Below are 22,509 nucleotides of genomic sequence, written 5' to 3'. Positions count from 1 at the left end.
CTAGAGCGGTCCTTTGATGTAGATTCAGTTGCGAATCTGCCAGAATGAGGTGAAGAATTTTGTACATTTTAGAGCTGGTGAGGGATTAGAAGCATTGTTAGCAAAAAATTGTGATACTCGTACATTGAATTGCCCTGATGAAGATGACAGAAGGTCATCGAAACGTCGGCATGAAAAATAAATGGTTGTGATAAAGAACTTTGCTATTCAGTCGTTTACCAACCTGATGAAATTATTTACGGAGGGATACTCATACATTTCAGACAAAATTTGTGTTGTCTTTGATAAGATTACCAACGCCCTGTATGACTCTTTCCAGATCATTTCTGTCTTCGACAACGCCCCCCCCACCACACACACATATATACTCACAGACAAGTTGGAGCCAACTATGCAAACGACGTCATTACGGGAGTTTAGATCTAATACGTTCTCTTGCCTAAATCCCTTCCTGGTATAATTGCTGATATATCCTGTCTACATTGGTCTTTGTAGTCTGACAACATTTTGCTTTTCTTTCACGTCATGTACGTAGCAAACTACTAGTCTATTCTGGACCGTCCATCATTGAATCTTTCCCAGTTATTGATACTATTAGGAATTTATTGTTGCTTCTGGATTATCTACACGCAGGGCATCACAATAAATCATGCTAATTTTTGACAGAACATCAGCTTTTGGAAACTATGTCTTCATATAATAAAGATAATGTCTTTTTATATGAAGGTTATAGCACATGGTCACAGAATGAATGAATGAATGAATGAATGAATGAATGAATGAATGAATGAATGAATGAATGAATGAATGAATGAATGAATGAATGAATGAATGAATGAATGAATGAATGAATGACTGGTTTATTTGATCAACATCAACATGATCCTTAAAAAGTACATCGCAGCCAAATAAAGTGGCTGAATTACATACTTTTCACATAAAGAGTTAGGCTATATACAAATTGGCATTTGGTTCAAATGATATAAAGTGAAAGCATGTAGATAATTTAGCTGCAGAAAGTGTCGTCGGCAATGGTACATACACATCAGCAGTATGAACCGTGTGTGTCACCAGCCTTTCCGCAGCTCTAATGACAATAATGACAAGATTCTGAGGCGATTTTCTAGCTTGCAATCCGGGGGAATTTCGGTCATACATGAAAAGAAATTGTGAACTAGCATGACCTTATTCCACAAATGATTGATAGATTGAAGCAAATAGGTCCTGGCAAGCAGCAGACAATGATATGGGAAATTGCACCGAAAATCAACTTATATAATAGAATCGTTTTACAGTAAGCTTTAGGAAAGGTAATTTCAGCCACAATCAATGCCAAAGTGTATGTGCTGGTTTTGTGTGAGCCCATATGCCGTATTGTGAATCGACCCTAGCAAGGCTCGGACTTCACAAAGGTTTTGGAGGTTTACTGAACTGTCTTTAAATATGCTTCCCTGTGTTTGGCTCAACTTCGGCGTTTGTTAATTTGACATATCTATAACAGCATTGCTAAAGCTGTAGGCAGACTTTTAAAAACTTTTGAAATGGATGTCCTGGCAAAAATTATTACGTGACCAATGACGTCACCCATACCGAGACCATTATAAATCATAGACTCATTAAAACCAAAATCAATAGACGTGACCTAAGTCAGAAGTAGTTAATAATACAGTACTGAATTTGTTTTTAATCTTTGAAAAAAAGGCCACTAAATGTGATACGCGTCCCGCATCATGTACGTACTTATTAAAAGGTTAACCTTCACAAATCAACCGGTTTTTATATTAATTAATTGTTTAAAGAGGCACCGGAATCACACGGCATCTTACTCTGTTGTGTTGGCCTAATCTATCCGCATTACAACGTTAGCGGCTGAACCACCGATGATAAACAGAAGATTGCACTAAGGTCGATACGCCGTGCTGTTATTGAAAGAAATGAGTGAATTTGGAGCCATTGCTGAGCCCTTAAATCGTGAATTGATTGCTGTCTAAATCCTGTGACGGTGCGATGTGTATACATGGTTTAGCTCCAAGTTCTGTATTGAGAAACGGATCGATGGAGGAAAAACGCACCATTGATGGACTCTAGTTCTACAGGATGTATTACAGAGAATGATGACGAACCTCCTATACCACATCTCCTCATATCCAATGTGATCATCTTGTAATACTGCCATAATCCCAGATATGTGACTAATGTGCCCAGCTAACTACATCTAGATCAATAAACTCTATGTGCGTCATGTTTACCGGCATTTAGAAACCATCACGTCGTAGTCTAGTATTCTCCTCAGTAGCCAAATATTCCTGTCCAAGGCACACGTACAAACACGCAGTCACCAGGAGAACTAGATAATGGAAAGATATCATATTCTATATCGCGTTATGTCCTTCAAGTTGAACAATCGATTGTTCCCAAGCGATAGGACATGCGCCTATGGTATCTGTCCTGAAAAGCCGCTTCCAGGACAGACAGATTACAATGAGTATTGTAGCCTCATGTTCTAGACTGTGTTCTAGCAGAATTTTGTCATGTTATATTCCTGTATGTAAAGAACAAATACAAAAACGCAGATTTGAAACATTGCATTTTGGATAATGACTGCTATGGAAAACCTCCTCCATATCTTATCTTTAGTATCATTCTTATTCTTATTCTAGGGCAAAGTTTATCATATTCAAGATATAACCAATGGTACCTTTTTTTCTAGGGCCGTCAGTGAATGTTTCCTGTGACATCTACGTCAACAGTTTTGACTCAATCTCAGAAACAACCATGGTAAGTCTGAAAAGCCGCATTAAACTGGTTTTGCATTACAAACACATATCCGTGTCCATGTCAGACCACCGTCTGCACATCTCAGACAGAAATGTGGGCGGAATATATGCGGAGCATTACGTCACGAAGCCGGGCTTTACGTGGCGACGCTAACCAAATCTGCGTTATCCTAACCTTACACTTAGGCACAGACCCCGGGTTGGCCTTGGCTTCAAAGCGCTATTCTGCATCAAGTCGTCAGTTAAACGCAGAGACGGGGACCTGAAGCTTTTTGTGAGAAATCGTGCACGGGAAGTAAGCAGTAGATGACGCCAAGATGGCGGCACCCTAACAGGGCAGCCCGGGAGATAACGTAAAAGAGCCGAATGTCTGGCGTAAGTTGGCAGAATGTCCCGGACGTGTCTCCTCTGTACGTATGCGGAAATATATGTACATAGGAGACACATCTATCATACCACAAATCAAATAAAAATAAAAGTCATCTGCTAAGTGAACATCCCAGAGTACCTGAAATTCCTGAGGGGAAAACAACAGATATAGAGCCAAGCATGGGCATGGGCATGGATTCGGATTACAAAGATAATTTTGCAACATCAGCAGGATTGCAAAATGAAGTGCGCGTAATGTAATATGCATCAGAAGTAACTTATTTTCTCAAGTCAGCTAATATCATGTTTTCATCTTGTATGATATTATATATTGACAGGAATACGGCTGGGAATAGGAATACCACAACGTGATATCAAGTAGCATTGGAAATTCATAGAATTGGTACTAGTATAAAAAGTCATTTTTATGACTTAGCATCCTATATGGTCACATTTGGGGCACCGTAGTCTCTAACATCTCCCAAACCGAGCAGATGCGTGTCCGAAATTTTCATATTGATATTCTGATCGACAAACATTTCTGCCATTCTGTTTACTTAAACAGATTGGCGCCAATGCCAAGAAACTTTCAGGTTGATTGATTGAATTGGTGGAGGGGGGGGGGGGAGGTCGGTTAAACTCAATCAAGTTATCAAGATACCAAGAGTCGGTAGTTGACTTATTTTGAGTACGAGATGATTCTCAAAATGGTTTACTAAAACACCTAAAATTACTCTGACATCATGTTTCAAAGATTATATAGCACTTAAATCTTAAAAGAAACACACTGGAGCATGATAATTGCCCAACAATGTCGGCAGAGAGGCATCAGCCCGCCCTCCCCACCTCTAATGTAATTATTCAGGTGTTACTTTTTTAAGAGCTAAAAACTGTCTATGTTATACAAAATGCATACAAATTATGTATACAAGGTGCTTAATGCAACCTAAGGTATCATCCACCAGTAGAAATATTCATGGATGGTTTGTTTAGGGTACGATATATTACGGATTGAAAGAAGTATCCAACTCACACAAAATATGGTCAGCCATCTTCCTGACCTCTGACCTCACCGTCACAGTCACGAAATTTCGTCTGAACCGCCAGTCACCTTTAGCCATAGCCAAAATAACGTTTAAACGAAGAAACAAAGTACATAACATAGTACTGTTTGTTAACAGGGCCCTGCCATTAGTTACTTTTCAGTTATACTGATTTTCAGTTATACTGATCTCTGTTAACTTTTCTCAGTTATGTGACTTGATTGTATAATTTACTTTTATACAAATTGCTTTATGTTGTGTTTATGTTATGTTATATTGTTTATGTGTCCCTGGGCCCTCTTGGAAATCAACAATTTTACTGTTGTAGAGGCTACCCAGGTGTTCATAAGGAAATAAATAAAAACTAGTGGTAGAGGGTATGGGGTTGTCCCACTTTAACGTTATAACGTAAACTAAACTAACCTACATAACGTTGTTCCAGCTCAAAACTGCTTGCTATGGAATGCATACCCTGAACGGAAGCAAGTCTCCATATTCAAGTATTCACCCAGTTCCGCGCATCCCTGTCCTATCCTGACCCCTATCAACCTTCTGATTAATTCTACTTAATCGACGTCCAAAATTTGATTACATCAGAGACATTAAATGCGGAACCCCCGGCATTTATCACTGATAATAGATGGTAATCGCACAATTGTCGATAGTTTCCTCCGGTGACAGATTGCAATTAGGCGGCCCCAATAATTGCATGTTTTGTGTTGACAGCCATCAAAAGATCGAAAGATTAACCCGTCTTTACTCTTGCATAGTTTGTATTGAGCAGAGATTCCAGGTGAGGATCTGGGGCGGATATGACGTCATAGTTGGCATAGGATAACTCTTCATGAATCCGAATATCCCCATGCGCAATGTAATCTCGCAATTAGTTTGGAACAAACAAGCAATTATACTTTTACATTTAATGACTGGGTACAAAATGTTAATACCATGGAGATTTGATTTTATCCATTAGAAATTTACTTTGTAAGTATTGAAAAATTTAAATTCCAACAACGTTCAATGATTTCTGTATTCTCCTCCGGAAGGGGAGTCCGACATAGTTCAATGCCATATAAACAAATTAATCATCTATCTTGATATGATAGCACTGTAAATGACCACTCCTTAGCGAGCTGGGGAAATGTATTCAAAGATTCATTTTATATGGCCAAAAATGAAGAAATTTAACGAAAAGGAAGGAGAAGGGGAAACACGAGAAAACACAATATGTTTCACCACACATAGTGTATTGAAGCCATAAAAATCACCACGTAGCCTAATCATCTGGATAAAACTTCCATTCATATTAAGGGTTAGTGACAAAAATGTAGTCGATCGTGTAAAAAGGACCCGCATATCACGTCTATGCTCTTGAAATATTGTATAAATCTATAGAGAGGAGCCTTTATGTAATACTCCAGATTGACTTGAATCCAAATCGCATGATAAGCGAACCCAGACGAGGAGTATCGAGCGCACAACGAGATGAACTCTTAAAATGCTAGGTGTGTATAATTCTGTCGGAGAGCGCGGTCCGGCCGACAGGTAATTTCGGGGTGAATGGCGCGGAGCTGGCAGAGACGGACGATGTGGTCATGGCGGGGGGAGCGCGGGCGCGACCCGAGCAACAATCGCTTCACGTTATCTCCGAGAGGAATCTCTTAACCTGACGGCTGGAGTATGAAGTCTTTGTGCAAGCGTTTCCAGAAATAAGTCGGCGATCCATCTTATACCCTACGTAAGGGTGAACAATATATTGAGATATGACTTGCAGATCAGGAATCATAGAACTATTTATACAAGTGTACACAAGCCTTCTGTTAAATGATACAACGCCGCGGAAGGCATTTCAAAGGCATCTTTGAAATAAGTTAGCCTGGGTACCATCTTGGTTAGTTTACGTCCGCTCCCACAGTTGGTGGTAGCGACTGTGGGAGCGGACGTAAACTAACCAGGATGGTACCCAGGCTAGAAATTATAAGCACAGTAAAAGGGAAATCTAAACAAAATTACTAATTCTATCTACTTAAACTTATATTTGAAGTGTACCTCTTTGTATTCGACCCCTCAGATTTGAAAAAAATGATACTTTTATGCTTCATTTTGTACTTGAAAATTGATACGACAAAACTAATAAGAGACGAATTGGTGACAGCATATTTTATTTCGATAATTCAGATAGTGAATTACTTAGACTTATTTCCTCCCGTGCATAGCACATTGGGCAGTAAGTTTCCTCCACAGATAGTGAAGAAGAAACAAATTGAAAGAAGAACCTCGGTCTTGCGTTGTACCCACAACGTGACGAATCACATATCATAAGCACACACAATTACACAGCACTTATAAGCCATTGGTTAGACATGTAATCCCGCCATATTTCTGCTGATTATCGTTCACCTTCGATAACAAGGCAATCGTGAGCTGGGTCATATTTCTTCGCCACGAAATTGTGGAATGAATTCCGCCGGGGCGCATTCCGCGTCTCGGTGGACTCGCGATATTTCCCGCCACCTGTGATCCTAGGGGTGGTTTTTCTTCCACATACATCACCTTCTGTCACTGCACATCTCTCAGGATAGACGGGGAAACAACGCATATGGCCGCCACTGACAAGATCTTACGGTGATCGGAAATATCGCCCTTTTTTTTCTCTCCATCTATTTCACACGGCAACATCATTCACAGAGTCTCCCTCTCTACATGAAACGGTAAAACTGCCGGGCCCTCGGGGCTTCTACCTCTCCACAGAAAGGTACTCCCGCGTAATGTAAAGGGTTTCTAATAGATCTTTCCTTGAAAACTGGATTTCTAAGAGCCTGGTGTCATAGTTCCCCCTCAACAGACGAGTAGAGAATGCTAATTAGGCTGCAGATAAACAAGGAACAGAATGGTTTTAAAGATGGAGAAGCTACGCAAAGACAATGAGCTCAGGGATGCCACTTTCGCACTTACAAGTTTATACTTAAACTATCACAACACAATATACAATCTACATCAATGTATTTCAACTTCCCAACACCCCCACACCAGTCTTTGGATCTCTAGGAGATTTAGTTTGCTGACATCCGATTGCTCCTTTGTAGGAATACTTGCACGAATATTTGCGAGGAGTATCAAAGACGGACGAACTCAATGGTGAATATTCTAAGTTCTGTCGTTAACAATAGCTTTGTAAATCGTTTCGTGTTGCGATCTACGGGCAAAAGCTTTTCATCTTTCAAGTTATGATATCTAGACATCGATTGATGCCTTCATCGTTGAAGGTCAGGCCCTCAAAGAGTACAATGGATTGTGGAGTAACCGATTAGTCCTCTAGGTCGTCCCGTGTCTAATAGATGCGCGCCAGTGCCAAGTTTTGCGCCAAGTTTCTCATTGATTTTCGTCGCTTGGAGCGAACTTTTGGTCTCACGGTTTGATGGTGACATGACAACTTTAGAAATTGTCAGCTATGTTTACGTACTGCTGTGATGACATCTTTGCTGAAGTCTACTGCAGTCTTTGCTGAAGTCTTTGCTGAAGTCTACTGAAAACATTCATGCAATCTCAACTGTCCACTCTTTCAGCGTAACCGAAAAATCTTCCCCATACTCGACAAAGATACAAAGATAAAACAAATTGTTTTATGATCTCTATTGCTGCATTGTTAACAAATATCAGTTAATGATAATACTAACAATACGGAAACGTATGCCACCGCATTTTTCTATTGAAAAGTCAGTTGAAACATTGATCATTGGGACTTAAAAAGTTACCATGTTTGACACATTTATCCAATTTATTACTGATGGCCGATTTTATGTTAGTCACCTCAAATAGAATAAATGGCCAGCCGTGGCATTGTGGCCTGTAGTCTCCACAACGACGTCATTTATAATCTTTATATCTAGCAGATATTGCGCCCTTGGGGCAAAATAAATGAAAAGTTATTGATGAAGAAATTTCATGGAATGAATTTTTCCAAACTCAAGTGATATGTTTTGTAGATGGAATCGATATTCCCTTTCATGCAATTCCAATATAACACCTTATGACAGCAAGCACTTTAGCCGGGTTCACCGATGCCCAACCTTTGACCTAATTGATGAAACATTTGCGATGCGATGCAACGCTCGTAAATATATCTCACACACACGTACAGGTGCCGATGGCATTTCTGATACCGCGGAGATGGAAGTAAGAAGAAGTTATTATTATTAAGGTCCCGGGACAGCAGAGCGATTAGCGTGACTGATATTCTCTTGCGAAGAAACTAATTCATTCTGATACTGATCTCGAAAAAAAAGTTGAGATGAAGACGCTCCTAGGATGTTAAATGCCCGAGCAAAGGAAACCAGGGAAGTCAATGAAGTAGGTCCAGGCAGCTAGACACCCCCACCCACTCTGTACATCACTACACCTACCCGTAATGCTTGACGACGGCGAGGTCTTGGCCGTATCTTCGTTCGCTGCTGACTGGACTTGCCAACAGCTCTACGATGTTGTGACCCTTTGCGTACAAACGACAGGTTGATCTTGATTCCTATCGGTTAGGGCGGGACAGAATCCAAATGCATCGTCTGTGAACTCACAACAGCACTTAGTGCCATTCACATTTCTATCCACTTCACATGGAAAGTTGAAAGGTTCAGATGCTCTCCTATGGTCCCGCCTCTGTGCGAGTGGTCTGTCGATGATGTCCATGGTCTGAAGGGTTGTGAGTAACATATACTCGGACTTGTGACTTGATAAAAGCGCCCTTTCAGCGTAGGCTTTCAATTGGCGAGGAAAGCAAGCTGCAACTGGGTTTAATGTGACTGGTGATGGCCTGGCCTGTACGTTAAATGGCAGTCATAATCCGTTAGATGATTGGTGTAACATTGATTTATTCCCTACTGGCAGCTTCCAATGAATTGTCAAAACACACAGATTATATCGCTTCAACATGCGTTTTCTCAAGTCCCTTTGTAAAGAACAATCAAAGTCGTATTGAAACACATAGTAGAAACAGTACAAACAAGAAGAATTCAATAGGACAATGGTTATTCATATGTCGAGCTTTGAAATGCAATTCTGCTTTTTGAGTAAATAGACTCTTTTTACACAACCAAGACGTTTATTCAGCCGACGTTTCGGTGAGCGTCCACCACTTTCCTCAGGGCAGTTCTGACTGGTTCACATTGCACTGCAGCACAGGTGTCGCTGCTACAGATGCATTCCCAAACGTGCAGTATTTACATATCTACACATATGCGTCATTACAGGGAGTTGTATCTACAATGCGGTCCCAAACGTACGGGTGTTGGATATATATATATATATATATATACAGAACTGCCCTGAGGAAAGTGACAGATGGTCACCGAAACGTCGACTGAGTAAAAGTTATCTTGGTTGTGTAAAAAGAGTCTCTTTACTCAGTGACTTACTAACCTGATGAAACTATTCACAAATTCTCTTTTTTTTTGTAGGACTACCGGTTAAACATCTTCCTGCGTCAGACATGGAGGGATACCAGACTCGCGTTTGAGGAAAATGAAGAGATGGGATACAGCGACAGCGTGAGCCTGGATCCAAGTCTGCTGAAGAGAATATGGGTGCCGGACACTTTCTTCACCAACGAAAAGGGTGCCGAATTTCATCACGTGACGACAGAGAACAAACTCTTGAGGGTTAACTCCAAAGGAGAAATATTATACAGTATCAGGTAAAATACACCTACATATATTCTCCATACGAAAATTGACCTGACTTAACGTTGTTCTTTCGTCATTGAAGGTTAGGCATCCAGGTAATAAGATACGCCAAAAAGCAGTTACTCACAAGCAACTGGATATGGTTAAGGAGACGGTCAGACGTTTCAGGTAGTATCCACTACCTTTCGTCAGTGACTCTAAGAGACCAGAGGAGAAATTCAGGTTTATAAGCACGAACAATTGATTGATATGTGCAATTTGACTCAAATTTAACTCAAACTCAATTCGACAAGTAGGCGTTGCCTACATCTGGTCAGACTACTGCCGAACATTAGCCAACCTTGGTCAGCTGGTAGGTTCTGAATATGTGACAGGGGCTTAGGTTGGACTTTATTTCTTTGCTCCTCGTCATGTACATTTGTACATTATGACAAAAGGGTTAAACGTTCAGACCAACACTGAGTAAAGTGGGACACCCAAATTTTCGGCCGACTCCATCGACCTTGTTCACGGAATGGACCCGTCTACTGCAGCTTCCGGGACGTGACGTCAGAAACATGTACTTACAGCAGAGGTTCGTACGTGTCAGATAACCTGTGTCGCCCCCCGTCGTTTAACCCTTTCTGTCATAATGAATTATACCAACACAGATGAACTTTCATGCTACATTTGTACATTATTGTTTTATAGAAGTGCAGTGCTATGTGACATGACATTCTCACATCCCTCCCCTCCAGGTTAACGCTAACACTCGCCTGTCCGATGAAGCTGCAGCGGTTCCCGATGGACCAGCAGGTCTGCCCGATGAAGCTGGAGAGCTGTGAGTAATACATGGATTCAAAAGTTTCTCACGTATCTAACGTTCAACTTCAACGCTTTGTCGTAGATGGTTGCGATAGAGTTGTGTAATACTGTAAGATGTACCAGTGACATACATCATACGACAGATTTGTGACAGAACATCGGAGACATTTTCAGAATTTTTCGTACATATCAATCAATCAATCAATCAATCAATCAGTCGTTCGCAGGCAACTGAGTCTGATGCATAGTGGCTGCAGACATGCATAGGTCTCGGAAGTCCGTACATATAATCATTTTTACCTGCATATTTGAACTTGATTCTACTACATTTTCTCCGTTGCAGATTGCCGGATATGGTTCGCAGAGCACCATCATCTAATATTTGCTTCAGGACCACAGTTATAAATATCATCTCACCTCTTGTTATTTCATTCTTCATTATCTCAAACACCTACCAATCCTCTTTGTGAGCCTCCACCTTACCGTAAAATTCATTTAGTAACTTTTTAATTTCATTTCATAACAAACTAAAGGTTAAAATGATGTTGATCACCATCATCTGAAATACTGACAGGGTGAGGTACAGTATGCCTTTGGCGGTTGTGCTTAATGGATGTTCACCTGAATTTTTACTTCCAGATGGGATGACAACGGACGATATGAGGCTACAGTGGAACTATTTAAAGAAGAATGGGGAGGAACAGAACCCTGTCCAAATAGCGGACGACCTGGAGCTCCCACAGTTCAGAATCGTCTCGATACGTTACACGCAGTATACTATGGATTACAGCACTGGTATGTAGAAATGCTGCAGTTCCCTTGCTTTACGCCTGGTGCCTTTGTGTTGCAGACGGCATGACGACCGACGACGTTCGACTTGTATGGAAAGATACAGACACGCCTGTGGCTATTGCGGACGACCTGGTATTGCCCCAGTTTGCAATCACCAGCATAGTAACGACCCAAATGATAATGGAATACAGCACAGGTACTGACGCACCCCTGACGATTGTTTTTCACGTTACATATGAGGTGGTATGGAGTACATGTCAAAAACATTGTCCTCACAACATTGTCCTCATAGCAATACCAATGAATGTTGTCATTTCAAGCCACCTCAGCACGTTTTAACAAACATGAACCCCCATCATTTCAACCAAAGCCACCATCTGATATTAAACGAATCTGTAAGTTTTTTCGTAACAGTAATCCCCTCGTCTGTACCAAGTTTGGTGTGAATGCAACGTATAAAGCTGAGGAAATGTATCCATTCTTAAATTTTTCTTTCATCGTAACTAAAACATTTTATTCCAACAACAAACATGCGAAACAGTTTACTTTTTTTTAGAATTTTCACACCGTGCGGAAATGAAAACAAAGAACCAAAAGCATAGCATAAATGTTAACATTGTGTTGACATGTTTAAGTTGCTGTGTGCCTTTTTTGTGTTGTGTGTACTTGCGCGAGTGTGTGACACAGAGACAATGCTTACTTGTTTTCTCACTCTTGACATCTCCTATATACATAAGACACACATGTACATGTACGTAGCACTGTACTTGAAATGTGTACGACAACACGAGGGACTGGTCACGACAACATCTATGACATGTCAGGCTGCAACCATTGATCCCTGTGGATCACATTTTAAGTTTGAGTTAATACTTTAGAAAATGATATGATACTATGTGCTATGCTCACCACCCATTACTTTCTATAATCTTTGATTAATACTGAAAGAAATATATGAGTCAACGAAGGTTAGGCATCCAGGTAGTGAGAAATACATGAAAACTGTTATTCATGGCTCAAGCATTTTGACACCTCTCAGACGTTTAATATAGCATCCATTACTTTTCATCAGTGACTCGTGGAAAATATAGCTAGCTAGCAAGATAAATATATGCTTGGTAGATAGATGTATGGATAGATAGATAGATAGATAGATAGATAGATAGATAGATATTCATTTCAGTTATTTATATTTTGTTATGCATGGACTACTTCATCTAAAGTTGTATATAATTTGTCATTACTCTCTGAGTCCACATTTTGTTTACTTCATTGTTAATTTGATTTTCAAAGTGTTTGGATGCATGTTATGTTTTCCAATCACTTTCAGTTATATCATTTTCTATTATTTTGACCTCTGACCTCCCATTCAGTTCATTTTAAGTTCTATATGCTGAGTTTGGTTAATTATCCTTTGTTATCTCAGGATAAATCTTTGTTATGAATTTATTATTATTATTATTCCGTTATTTATTGTTTATCTTAATTTATGTTTGATTGATTTATTATTGTTTTTACTATTTTTGTTTAGTTAGTTGGACTCCAGGAAGAGTAGTGTAAACTTTATGTATTACACTAAATGGAGATCGAAATAAAACAAACAAACAAGATAGATAGATAGATAGATAGATAGATAGATAGATAGATAGATAGATAGATAGATAGATAGATAGATAGATAGATAGATAGATAGATAGATAGATAGATAGATTGACGGATAGATAGACAGACAGATAGCAGCAACAGTAGCTAGTCATACGAAGTTTCTCAGTCCAGTCACGGTCTCCCACGGATGACGTACGAGTCGGATTTGAGATAACAGCCTAGAGGATCTTCTCGGCTTTCTCTAATGTCAAGTAATAGCTTAGTGGGCGGAAATACCGCGGACAGGGGCAGCATAAAGACCGGACTCTGGTATTTTTACCGCACTTGTTGCGTGCGATAAAAGGAGGGCGTCTTCACTCCCTAAGTCCCCGGGATAGGATGAAAATCTACTACAGAAGATAATGTACTTACTTCATTAACTCTGCCCATGATTAAAACAACCGACCGTTTGGTAAGACTTGTTGTGTGGGCTGTCCGAGGTCTGTGGCAGTGAATAACAAATATATCTTACTGCAGTTGTAACTCTTCAGCACGAAATAACAGTTTACATTACGTCTTAAACTTTACTCTGCAAAGGTTGAAAAAATAGAATATTTGAAATGCAACCCGTATAAAATAACCAAAAAATACATTCATTTAGCAACGCGACACAGACATATTCAATAATGAATAAAACCTTCAGTCGGTTTCGAACAACTCCAATTTTGTTTGTTTGTTTGTTTGTTTGTTTGTATGGGTTTATCATTTTTCTCCTTTCCCTTGACTAGGTTCGTACTCCAGGATGAGGGCAGAGTTCACCCTGGAGCGGCAGATGGGTTACTACATGATTCAGACCTACGTTCCCACAATCCTTATCGTCATCCTGTCCTGGGTCTCGTTCTGGATCAACATCGAGGCTGCGCCTGCGCGCGTCGCGCTTGGGATTACCACCGTGCTCACCATGACAACGCAGAGTTCAGGGTCCAGCGGTGCCAAGCCGAAAGTCTCCTACGTCAAGGCCATCGACATCTGGATGGCTGTGTGTCTTATGTTCGTCTTCGCGGCGTTGATAGAGTTCGCCGCTGTCAACTTCGCCTCCAGGCAAGACAAGGAGGTGGCCAGAAGGAGACAGAAGATGAAGCAAAAACAGGAAGAAAAGGAAAAGGTAAGTACGTGTGAAGCTCGGGGATACATTCAACATTTGATGGCAAAATTACCCAGTATATATGTAGGAAAATGAGTTTTTATTCAGCCTACCACACCAAAAGATGGTACAATGAAGCCAAACTTCCTGAAGTAATGACAAAAGTTGCTCACGCATGTAGTAAACCGACCTTATATATGTATGCATGAAGGACAGGGACGAGTGGAGAAGAAGAACCCATTGTTTCCCGTGATAACATCCTTGATGTCCCCGTTCAAGATTTGTGTATGTGCGTAATATATGCCAGAACTGCAAAACGTTTTAAAAGAATAAAGAACACCGATGCAAATTGTCTCCCACAAGCCAGCTATCTAAGGAACCCTTCATTCAAGTGAAGTTACCGGTAACCCGTGTATGACACATCAGAAATCACGGCGCACTGAAGCAGTGTCCTGGAGCAGTCAGTCATAAGAACTCCGTGGGTGATACATCAGCACACGCACGCCAACGTGTCGCCGGTGTTCAGAACAAGGCAAAATGTTAATTACACAGTCTAAGCCACCTGAGCCCGAGACATGCTACAATTACTGCCGGCCTTACTTCTTGTTTGTCTGCCCATGATTGTCCCCAAAGGGAATATGCACGGTAGGATAAATCCTACAAAACATATGTCCAAGAAAGATGTTTGAAAGGTAATTACATGATCACGATGCTATCGAACTATACAAAAGTGAAATAAAAACTTTAACAGAAATATTCAGTCTTATTTTTTCGACCATGACCTTACATAGTTGAAAGTTGTTGTTGCGTAACACCTTTATCATACATCGATTTTTGGGGTCGTTACTATTGACTCTGTACTTGATATTGATATTTCCTGTCACAGAACGATTCTCACATCGACCTTTAATTAACCCTAGGATGGTCATGTTGTGTACCTGCGAGCTATAGCACTCTTCACAAGAAAGTTAAATAAGAATAGACGACACCCTGGTGACAGCTTGCTAGAGTGGCCGTGGGTGGGACCTTTCCTAAAGGGCGAGTCATCAATCCTAATCAACTAAATCTACAGCTAGGACTACGATTGTATGTTTATAATTTGAGAGGCTAAAGTACGACATTATTTCAATTTCAATTTTACTGTAAAACCCAAACCTGACAGAGGCAAAGGGCTACTACTACAGGGTATATCTGAATTATGTGGAATTTTTACAACCTTACAATAATTACAAAATACGTTTAGAGTACCGGTGCTCTAAACGTCCTGCTATGACCAATACTGTAAACAAAACTGCTTCTAACACTGTACATGAGAAAGGTTGCCTTGTTGTACATATGGATGGATGCTGGAATGAGTCTTTTTCAGCAAGCTGTTGGTACTGTGATAGCTGAGTTATTTCTTACGGTCCGCCCTAACTCATATCTCGTTATTTCTCTCTTTCCACAGGCCAAAAACCTGAACAGAAAGAAGACTAACTATAGCGGGTACAGCGTGGCCGGGCAGCAGCTCAGCAGAGCCGCGGAGCAGCGCTCACAGGGCGAGAACAAGGATCAGGCAAAGAACGGGGGATCTATAGAGAAACCAATCAACCCGACAGAGTTCATGGACAAAGCAAAAAAGATTGACTCCATGTCAAGAATCATCTTCCCCTGTGCGTTTCTCCTCTTCAACGCCATTTACTGGCCCACCTACTTAGGATGAAGGTGAGACAGGAGCAGGACCTGTAGATGAACAGAACACCCTTGTGACGAGGAACAACCAGACTGCCTGTAGATGTCCAGCCTTACGGCTCCTACTGTCTCGACATTAGACCTGTCCAACGTGCCAGAAATCCGTACATCGGTGTGTGACTTAATGTTTTTGAATGTATCTCTATGAAGGACAAGCTTGTACTACCGTTTGACTTTCTCGCCTTTGCCACCTCGTAGTACACCTATCCTCAGAGGTCATCAGGTCACGGCGAAGAGTGGAAGATGTGTAGTGGCATCAAAGAGAACTCTTAACTACTGTACATATCGCAAATTCGTCACACCGCATTGGAAAGAGTCTCTTAGTGTGTCTTACTATTTAGTACATAAACAGTTTAAAAATGATATAAAAATAGTGATATATTGATTGTTCTAGTTTTACTGTTTTGGACGTTTGTATGTTTTTTCGTGGATGTCGGGCAAAGTGCGAAGGGAAGATATCTTTACGGAGGATGGTGCCAGCATGTATATGTTGATAGAGCGTAGTTGCCTATAGAAGAGGGCTACATGAAGACTGGTGCGTACATAGGCCGGAGGGAAAATCGCGTAAGCCGTATTATTGATACCGAAGGTCGGACCAAGGACACTCCTTCATGTAGACTTACGTTGTTATGGTGAGCACCTCGCGACAACGATGGATTTTCGAACCTTCCCGTGCGTCCACCGTCTTTCATCGTATGATTACACATCCTCGACACAGAAGAGAATTATCCCTGAAGTGTCATCCACAGACGGTGAGAGCAGTCGATGAGGGCCTTGGAGAGGACGCCTGAAAGTCAGACATCAGATTGCTTTTCCAGTCTGAGGATGAAAACCCCACGATATTAGTATGTTCACGGTACTTCCACGCTGCGGTAGACTTAGGGCGTTATCAGTGTAATACCTGTCAGTTACGTAACGTCATGGCTTCCTCTGTACCTTTGAGGTATTTCTTGTTCGTCATAGATATCCACCGAGACAGCAACGAGAGAACTAGAAGCGTTGATTCTCTACATGTACTTGACTGTAGTATTCTCTGAAGGCAAATGTGATTCAAATGAGTGCTTTATTGTTGTCCAAGTGACGCGTAATTGCTACGATATACAATAAATTTGGTAGAGATCGAATCTTGCCGTTAGGTCCCATATTATTGCACTAAATGGAACAATGCTTTACATTGTCTTAAGCCCCTGTCACACATGCAGAACCTTCCACAAAACACCAGTCGACCAAGGTTGGCTGGAGTTCAGGAGCAGATTTAGGCCACGCCCACCTTTCTATACGAATCGACTCGAATTTGAGTTAAATTTTAGTCAAATTTGAATACCAACCATACCCCCACTCCCGAACACCAGCCAACTATATCAGGACCTCCCTCCCTACCCTACATTTTGAAACAGTCAGCTGGCGCAGCCGAACAGTAGCCGAGCACCAGCCTACCTTGCTCCCGGCCAACTACCATGTTTGGGGGGAGTTCGGCTAGTGTTCGGGAGGCCATATGTATGACAGGGGCTTTACTCTGCCCCAAACTTTTATAATTCTTTTCAATGGTGAGTCCAGTTTCTGTTGACTCACTGCACTAGTTCATGTACATATCGTTGACAAATTTGCCTAGACGTCTGGATATGTCACGCCACAGAGTATTGCAAATACAAAACAGTGCTCTTCTTCAGTAATCCATTTTGTATGAGTAGTTTAGCAAACAGGTAGTAATGTCTAAAGTGAAATGAGTGAAGCAACTCATACTGAAAATGTTCATGTGCATATTTAACCGCGTATTTCATGACTTAGTATACGTAGTTGCCACATCAGTTTGTTATATCTTTAATATTCGTTTACGGAGGCATATCTTAGCTTATCTGTTTATAGGACATATATTTATGTATGTAATATATACAAAGACAGCACTGGTACTGGTAATATTTGAATTTCAGTTGGAAATCAGGATTGGCTAGAGGCACAGCGTGTGCATAGTGAAGGTGCGACATCATTGGTTAAGGCTGTGAGCACACATTGAAATAGCCAACGGTAAAATCGAGTCAGACGTCACTACCATAGCAGGAAGACAGAATACCCATTACGATCACTCTAGACTAACATACTGGCCCTGGGAAGCTCCATATTCTCTCACAACACTACTTCTCTTCGGCAAACGTTCAATTTCATTGTTACCAAGCTTCTTCAGAAATGTATGCCATTTTGAACAGGCCCCGGACAACCCACATTGCTGAAGGATTTATAATCGTCAAGGCTTGATTCTAATTGAAGCGCAAATTATCTTTGATATGGAATTTGTATCTCCAAGAATGTACCATATTGTTGAAAAATTACATACTTCATAACTCGACTGTCAGAGTTCAGAGTCTCTTTTGTTTCTCTCCTTGCATCTCATATCATATCTTATTGCGTAATTATGTAAGTCAAGTGTGTTAGTCAGACTATATCATTTTCGTGGGATAGTGATTACTGGAGCATAGGAAGAACAATGAAAAGTATGGGACACCTGATTTCGGTGCATACTCGTTAAAACTCTAGGTATTATAACATCTACTTGGACACGTTATGGTGCCTACAATTTCAATATCTCCAGCTCAGATGCTGAGTTCTAAACAGCGTTAGCTATAGTGTGCTGGCTTACTTGGTTGCAACATCAACAAGAGAACCCCAACGAAACACTTCATATATTGAAACTCAGAGATGATAGAAATCGGTACTTTTTTTTTTTTTACAAAACTAGACCCTCATTTTTTTGCAACTTTGAAACGCCTAGGAGCAAGTACACACATAACGATAAAATTAATATTATACACTACCAGATGCATGGGCATTTCGAGCTCAGTACAAGTGGAATTAGATGCCACACGATTTTGAACTAATTTCGCAGTAAAAGTAGGTTATAATTATAACATTTGCACACAAAATGTATTCATTAGAAAAGCATCCTCTGATCAGGTTAAATTTGTCAAAGTTGTAATGATGCCTCTCAGACACCTGCACTGAGGTCTCCTGTCACCATTTGTAAAGTAGTACCTGCTTTTAGAAGCCGTGTAGCTGAAATAAAATTTAACCTAACATTTCATTACTGTGTGCCGTGCACTTATTCCGTTCTTGTGAGTTGTATATGTATCAAACGAACGGAAAGGAATGCAAAAGAAGCAGATGTACTTACAGCTCTTTTATGCAGTAGTATATGTATAGGAGTCAAAAAGAAAAACGATCTTTCAATGACACAAGACGAAAAGCGGCTAGCTGGCAGATTGATGTAGGGGTATCTGCTGAGATTTCCCCACCTGTACGTCTGGTCGCCCCAAAACCGCCGACATCGATTTTCGAGAAAAATGACGTCATACATCACCACGAAATAGCCTTGGCATTAAAGGTGTCATTAGTCGGGTCAATGACACCTTCTGGCCATTAGAACGTTAACGATGGCTTTCATGGGGATATTATGCCCAAATAGGTGCCACAGACTGATGTATCTTTGATGGCTTTTAATTAGAAAGGGGATATAATTATTTCTTGACCATGACGTGTAAATTCGTTTCAAACCTTCATTTTTTTCTTAGTCCAGAATCACAAGACAAGAAATTCGGCCTTGTTTCTTTGGCATCTGTGACGTTCTTCAACTGTTATGTTATTTGTAAATGCGTCCATGTATTTACTGAGTTGTTGAAGCATATATGTACTTATAATTCAAGACAGGTATCAACTCTGCATTACCATACCACCTTCGAACATGAGGGGGAAAACACCCATTAGTATGCAGGTCTACCTATTTTTCTCCTGCCATGTATCCATACGGGGGTATTTTGGAACGACATTGGCATTGCCCTCACGTAGGCCGGCTTTGGCGCGCAAAATCTCTCAGTCACGACTCCAGGCTCCCTCCAGACTCGTGTGAGAATTCCGACACGTACGCGGCAGGAACGGGAAATCAGTCTGGGAGAACGGCATTGTAGGACGCATGTTGTCTTGACTGGCGAGTCAATATTGTCAGGAACTGTGTTAATCTCAATGGAACACTGAACAAAAAAATTGGGGACAGAATTTAAAAGCCGTTCTGTTCATATATACAGCACCCCACCCCTCCCACTCATGGTCACACATCGAGGTTCAAGTGGAAGGTAATAATGACATAAAGCTTGACATGTGTTAACCAAAGTTTCATCTACATAAACAAAACGTATTTCTTATTCATAACAATGTATTTCATATTTATACACCGTACATGAAATAGCTGAGTCATCTATATTTGCAAGTATCTTCTTGTTACATTATTTTGCTGCACAGTGTCCAAATGTTCATTATAGATAGACTTTATTGTACAACAATTGTACAAGGTACAAAGTATGGCATTTACTGGTACATGCCAGTAGTAATCATACAAAATCGATGCTATGAACGAGAAGTGATGTGTAAGAACATATTAGGTGGTTCTTCTAAAAAAATCTTTCAGTTTTATTGTAACATGTAGATCTCTACTAGTGTTGACTAAACGTATGTGAAAATGTCTGGATCTGTATGTGACAGTGTTATTAGTATCTTTTCACATTTTTACAGTTCCATGTCAAAGCACGGACCCACTTGACAACATGGATATACAACTAGCGATTAGTGTCATCTTTGCAGCCGACTGCTGCAGTAAAGATTTAGACTGCTAGTCGGCGCTTCTGAGTCGTGTGTTGGTGCATGTAATATCTACTGTACATGTAGTTTATGTTGTTACAGCTAACATGTTGTTGATGGTTAAGTAGTCTTACAAAAGACTCTGAGTTAAAATTCATATAAAATTCATATGAAAATTAATCAACAAGCAGGTTGATCTATCAAGTAATACAAAGTAATTATTATAATGATTTAAAAGTGCAATTCTAATTTCAACACTCTTTAAAAAGTCCTCTGATAATGGTTTCCCCCCCAAAAGAAATCATCAAATGCTATCCCTGTCTTTTCTGAGCATCTAGAAGCATTGCTGTCTCTTTGTAGACACTGAGGTATTACTATTTTTCCTCCATAATTGTTTCACACAGTACACCCTTTAGCATCCTGGCGCATGGTCGTGATGTCATCTTCAGGAAGAAACCTGGGAAGTTCTGAGACTTCATTCTTGGCTGAGTCTGTAACAGGCAGACTCCAGAACTCAAAAAGTGGAACCAGATTCTGCTGAACCATCTTGGAAAACCTGACAACCCACCTGTCGATCTTGTCTTGGTTGTCAGAAGGAGGATTCTCGTCTCTCTCATACTCTCTGAACACCTGGGGCAAGGAAGAAACAGAACACAAGAAAACTAATGCTGGGAGTGTAATCTTCACCAAAAAAGGTTAATACAAACATGTCCAAATAGTTTATGAATTGCTGTAACACATAAAAAGTTACTTATAATTAATGAACACAGATGATAATATGTTTTATCTGGATAAACTTTACAGGGAATGGTGATAGATGATGTCAAAATTATTTTGTATGTGTTAACTGTATCTTTTCATCACATTTTGTTGTGACCGGTAATTGGCCCAGTGTGGCAAATGTGCAATAAAACTCGTCACTCACTCACTCACTCACTCACTCACTCACTCACTCACTCACTCACTCACTCACTCACTCACACACTCACTCACTCACTCACTCACTCACTCACTCACTCACACACTCGTACTCACTCACTCACTCACTCACTCACACACTCACTCACTCACTCACTCACTCACTCACTCACTCACTCACTCACTCACTCATTGATAAACTCATTACCTTTTTATATGGTTCCCAGCCAAAGTGATGCACCAGTTGAGCATAGACACCAAGACCTACTCCTGGATTCTCTTTCCAAGCAGAGTAGCTTGGTTTCTATCAGGGGATAAAGCAACAATAATTCAATATGACAGCAATAAAAAGTGGAACGAACTGAAGGAAAGAAACATATTTGATAAAGTTTTTGAGGCTTTTTTCTAAGTCTACCTGAATTACATTTTATTCCAAAATGAATATAAGGTAGCCACTGCCAGTAATTGCATTCCAACAATGTAATGAGCATCTTAAGTGAGTATTTTGTATGTATAAAGATTTATTCTGATATCATTATTTGCTGGTTCACTAAAATCACAGTCATAACTTTCTTCTATACTTCAGACCAACACTAACAACAACAGTGGTGCAGCCATACCTTCAGGTACTGACGAATGTTTTTCCACTGACCCCGTAACCAGGGGTGATGCCAGGGGTCTATACCAACAATGGTATGCATGGCGTGGAGGGTGAAGATATTACAGGTGACCTGAACACAATCAGATATGTTCTAAATAAGTCATAAACATGTCCTGCAAGAAAACAGAATCTTCTTATTATAAGTTGAACCAAATTATTGATTGAGAGGTTATTGTTACACTGCAGTCTTCCTCCTTTAGTTACTTCCCGTTCCTTATACACCATTTTTCTTAAAAAATGTTAATAACAGAATCTGATGTTCATAATGTCAAACCTCAGTGGTTCCTTCGAAAGTCCAGGCATCTCGCTGCATGTTGTGGCCCAACTCGTGGAAGAGACCAGTTACCTTTTGTCTTCAACAGCGACATGTTCAAGACACTGGCACCGC

At 40.5% G+C, this 22,509-nt stretch overlaps 2 protein-coding genes across 2 annotated transcripts in view; one reads left to right on the top strand and one right to left on the bottom strand.

Moving 5' to 3' along the window:
• Positions 1-17,406, top strand: part of LOC109480163 (glycine receptor subunit alpha-2-like) — a 44,364-nt gene extending 26,958 nt beyond the window's left edge. The window contains exons 5-10 of the mRNA XM_019782325.1: positions 2,711-2,778; positions 9,640-9,875; positions 10,602-10,684; positions 11,519-11,656; positions 13,833-14,209; positions 15,636-17,406. Coding sequence (XP_019637884.1) covers positions 2,711-2,778; positions 9,640-9,875; positions 10,602-10,684; positions 11,519-11,656; positions 13,833-14,209; positions 15,636-15,890 — 1,157 coding nt within the window. The 3' untranslated portion in view covers positions 15,891-17,406. The remainder of the gene's footprint in view (positions 1-2,710; positions 2,779-9,639; positions 9,876-10,601; positions 10,685-11,518; positions 11,657-13,832; positions 14,210-15,635) is intronic.
• A 3,301-nt stretch (positions 17,407-20,707) lies between these two features.
• LOC109480164 (TRPM8 channel-associated factor 1-like) lies at positions 20,708-22,509 on the bottom strand. The gene is made up of 4 exons (XM_019782327.1): positions 22,396-22,509; positions 22,081-22,191; positions 21,669-21,764; positions 20,708-21,172 (listed from the first exon to the last, which is right to left on the bottom strand). Exons 1-4 carry the CDS (start codon positions 22,432-22,434, stop codon positions 20,939-20,941), a joined length of 480 nt encoding a protein of 159 aa, XP_019637886.1. The 5' UTR covers positions 22,435-22,509; the 3' UTR covers positions 20,708-20,938.

The sequence above is a fragment of the Branchiostoma belcheri genome, unplaced genomic scaffold (genome assembly GCF_001625305.1).
Source record: "Branchiostoma belcheri isolate BF01 breed outbred unplaced genomic scaffold, Haploidv18h27 scaffold5, whole genome shotgun sequence".
Classification (NCBI taxonomy): domain Eukaryota; kingdom Metazoa; phylum Chordata; class Leptocardii; order Amphioxiformes; family Branchiostomatidae; genus Branchiostoma; species Branchiostoma belcheri.
This window is presented reverse-complemented; position numbering and strand designations above follow the sequence as displayed.

Coding starts and splice junctions, on each gene's coding strand:
- LOC109480164 (XM_019782327.1), bottom strand. CDS start 22,434: ATGCAGCGAGATGCCTGGACTTTCGAAGGAACCACTGAG. Junction 21,765..22,080: donor ACATTCGTCAGTACCTGAAG/GTATGGCTGCAC, acceptor ATCCCCTGATAG/AAACCAAGCTACTCTGCTTG. Junction 21,173..21,668: donor GCTGGGAACCATATAAAAAG/GTAATGAGTTTA, acceptor TCCTTGCCCCAG/GTGTTCAGAGAGTATGAGAG.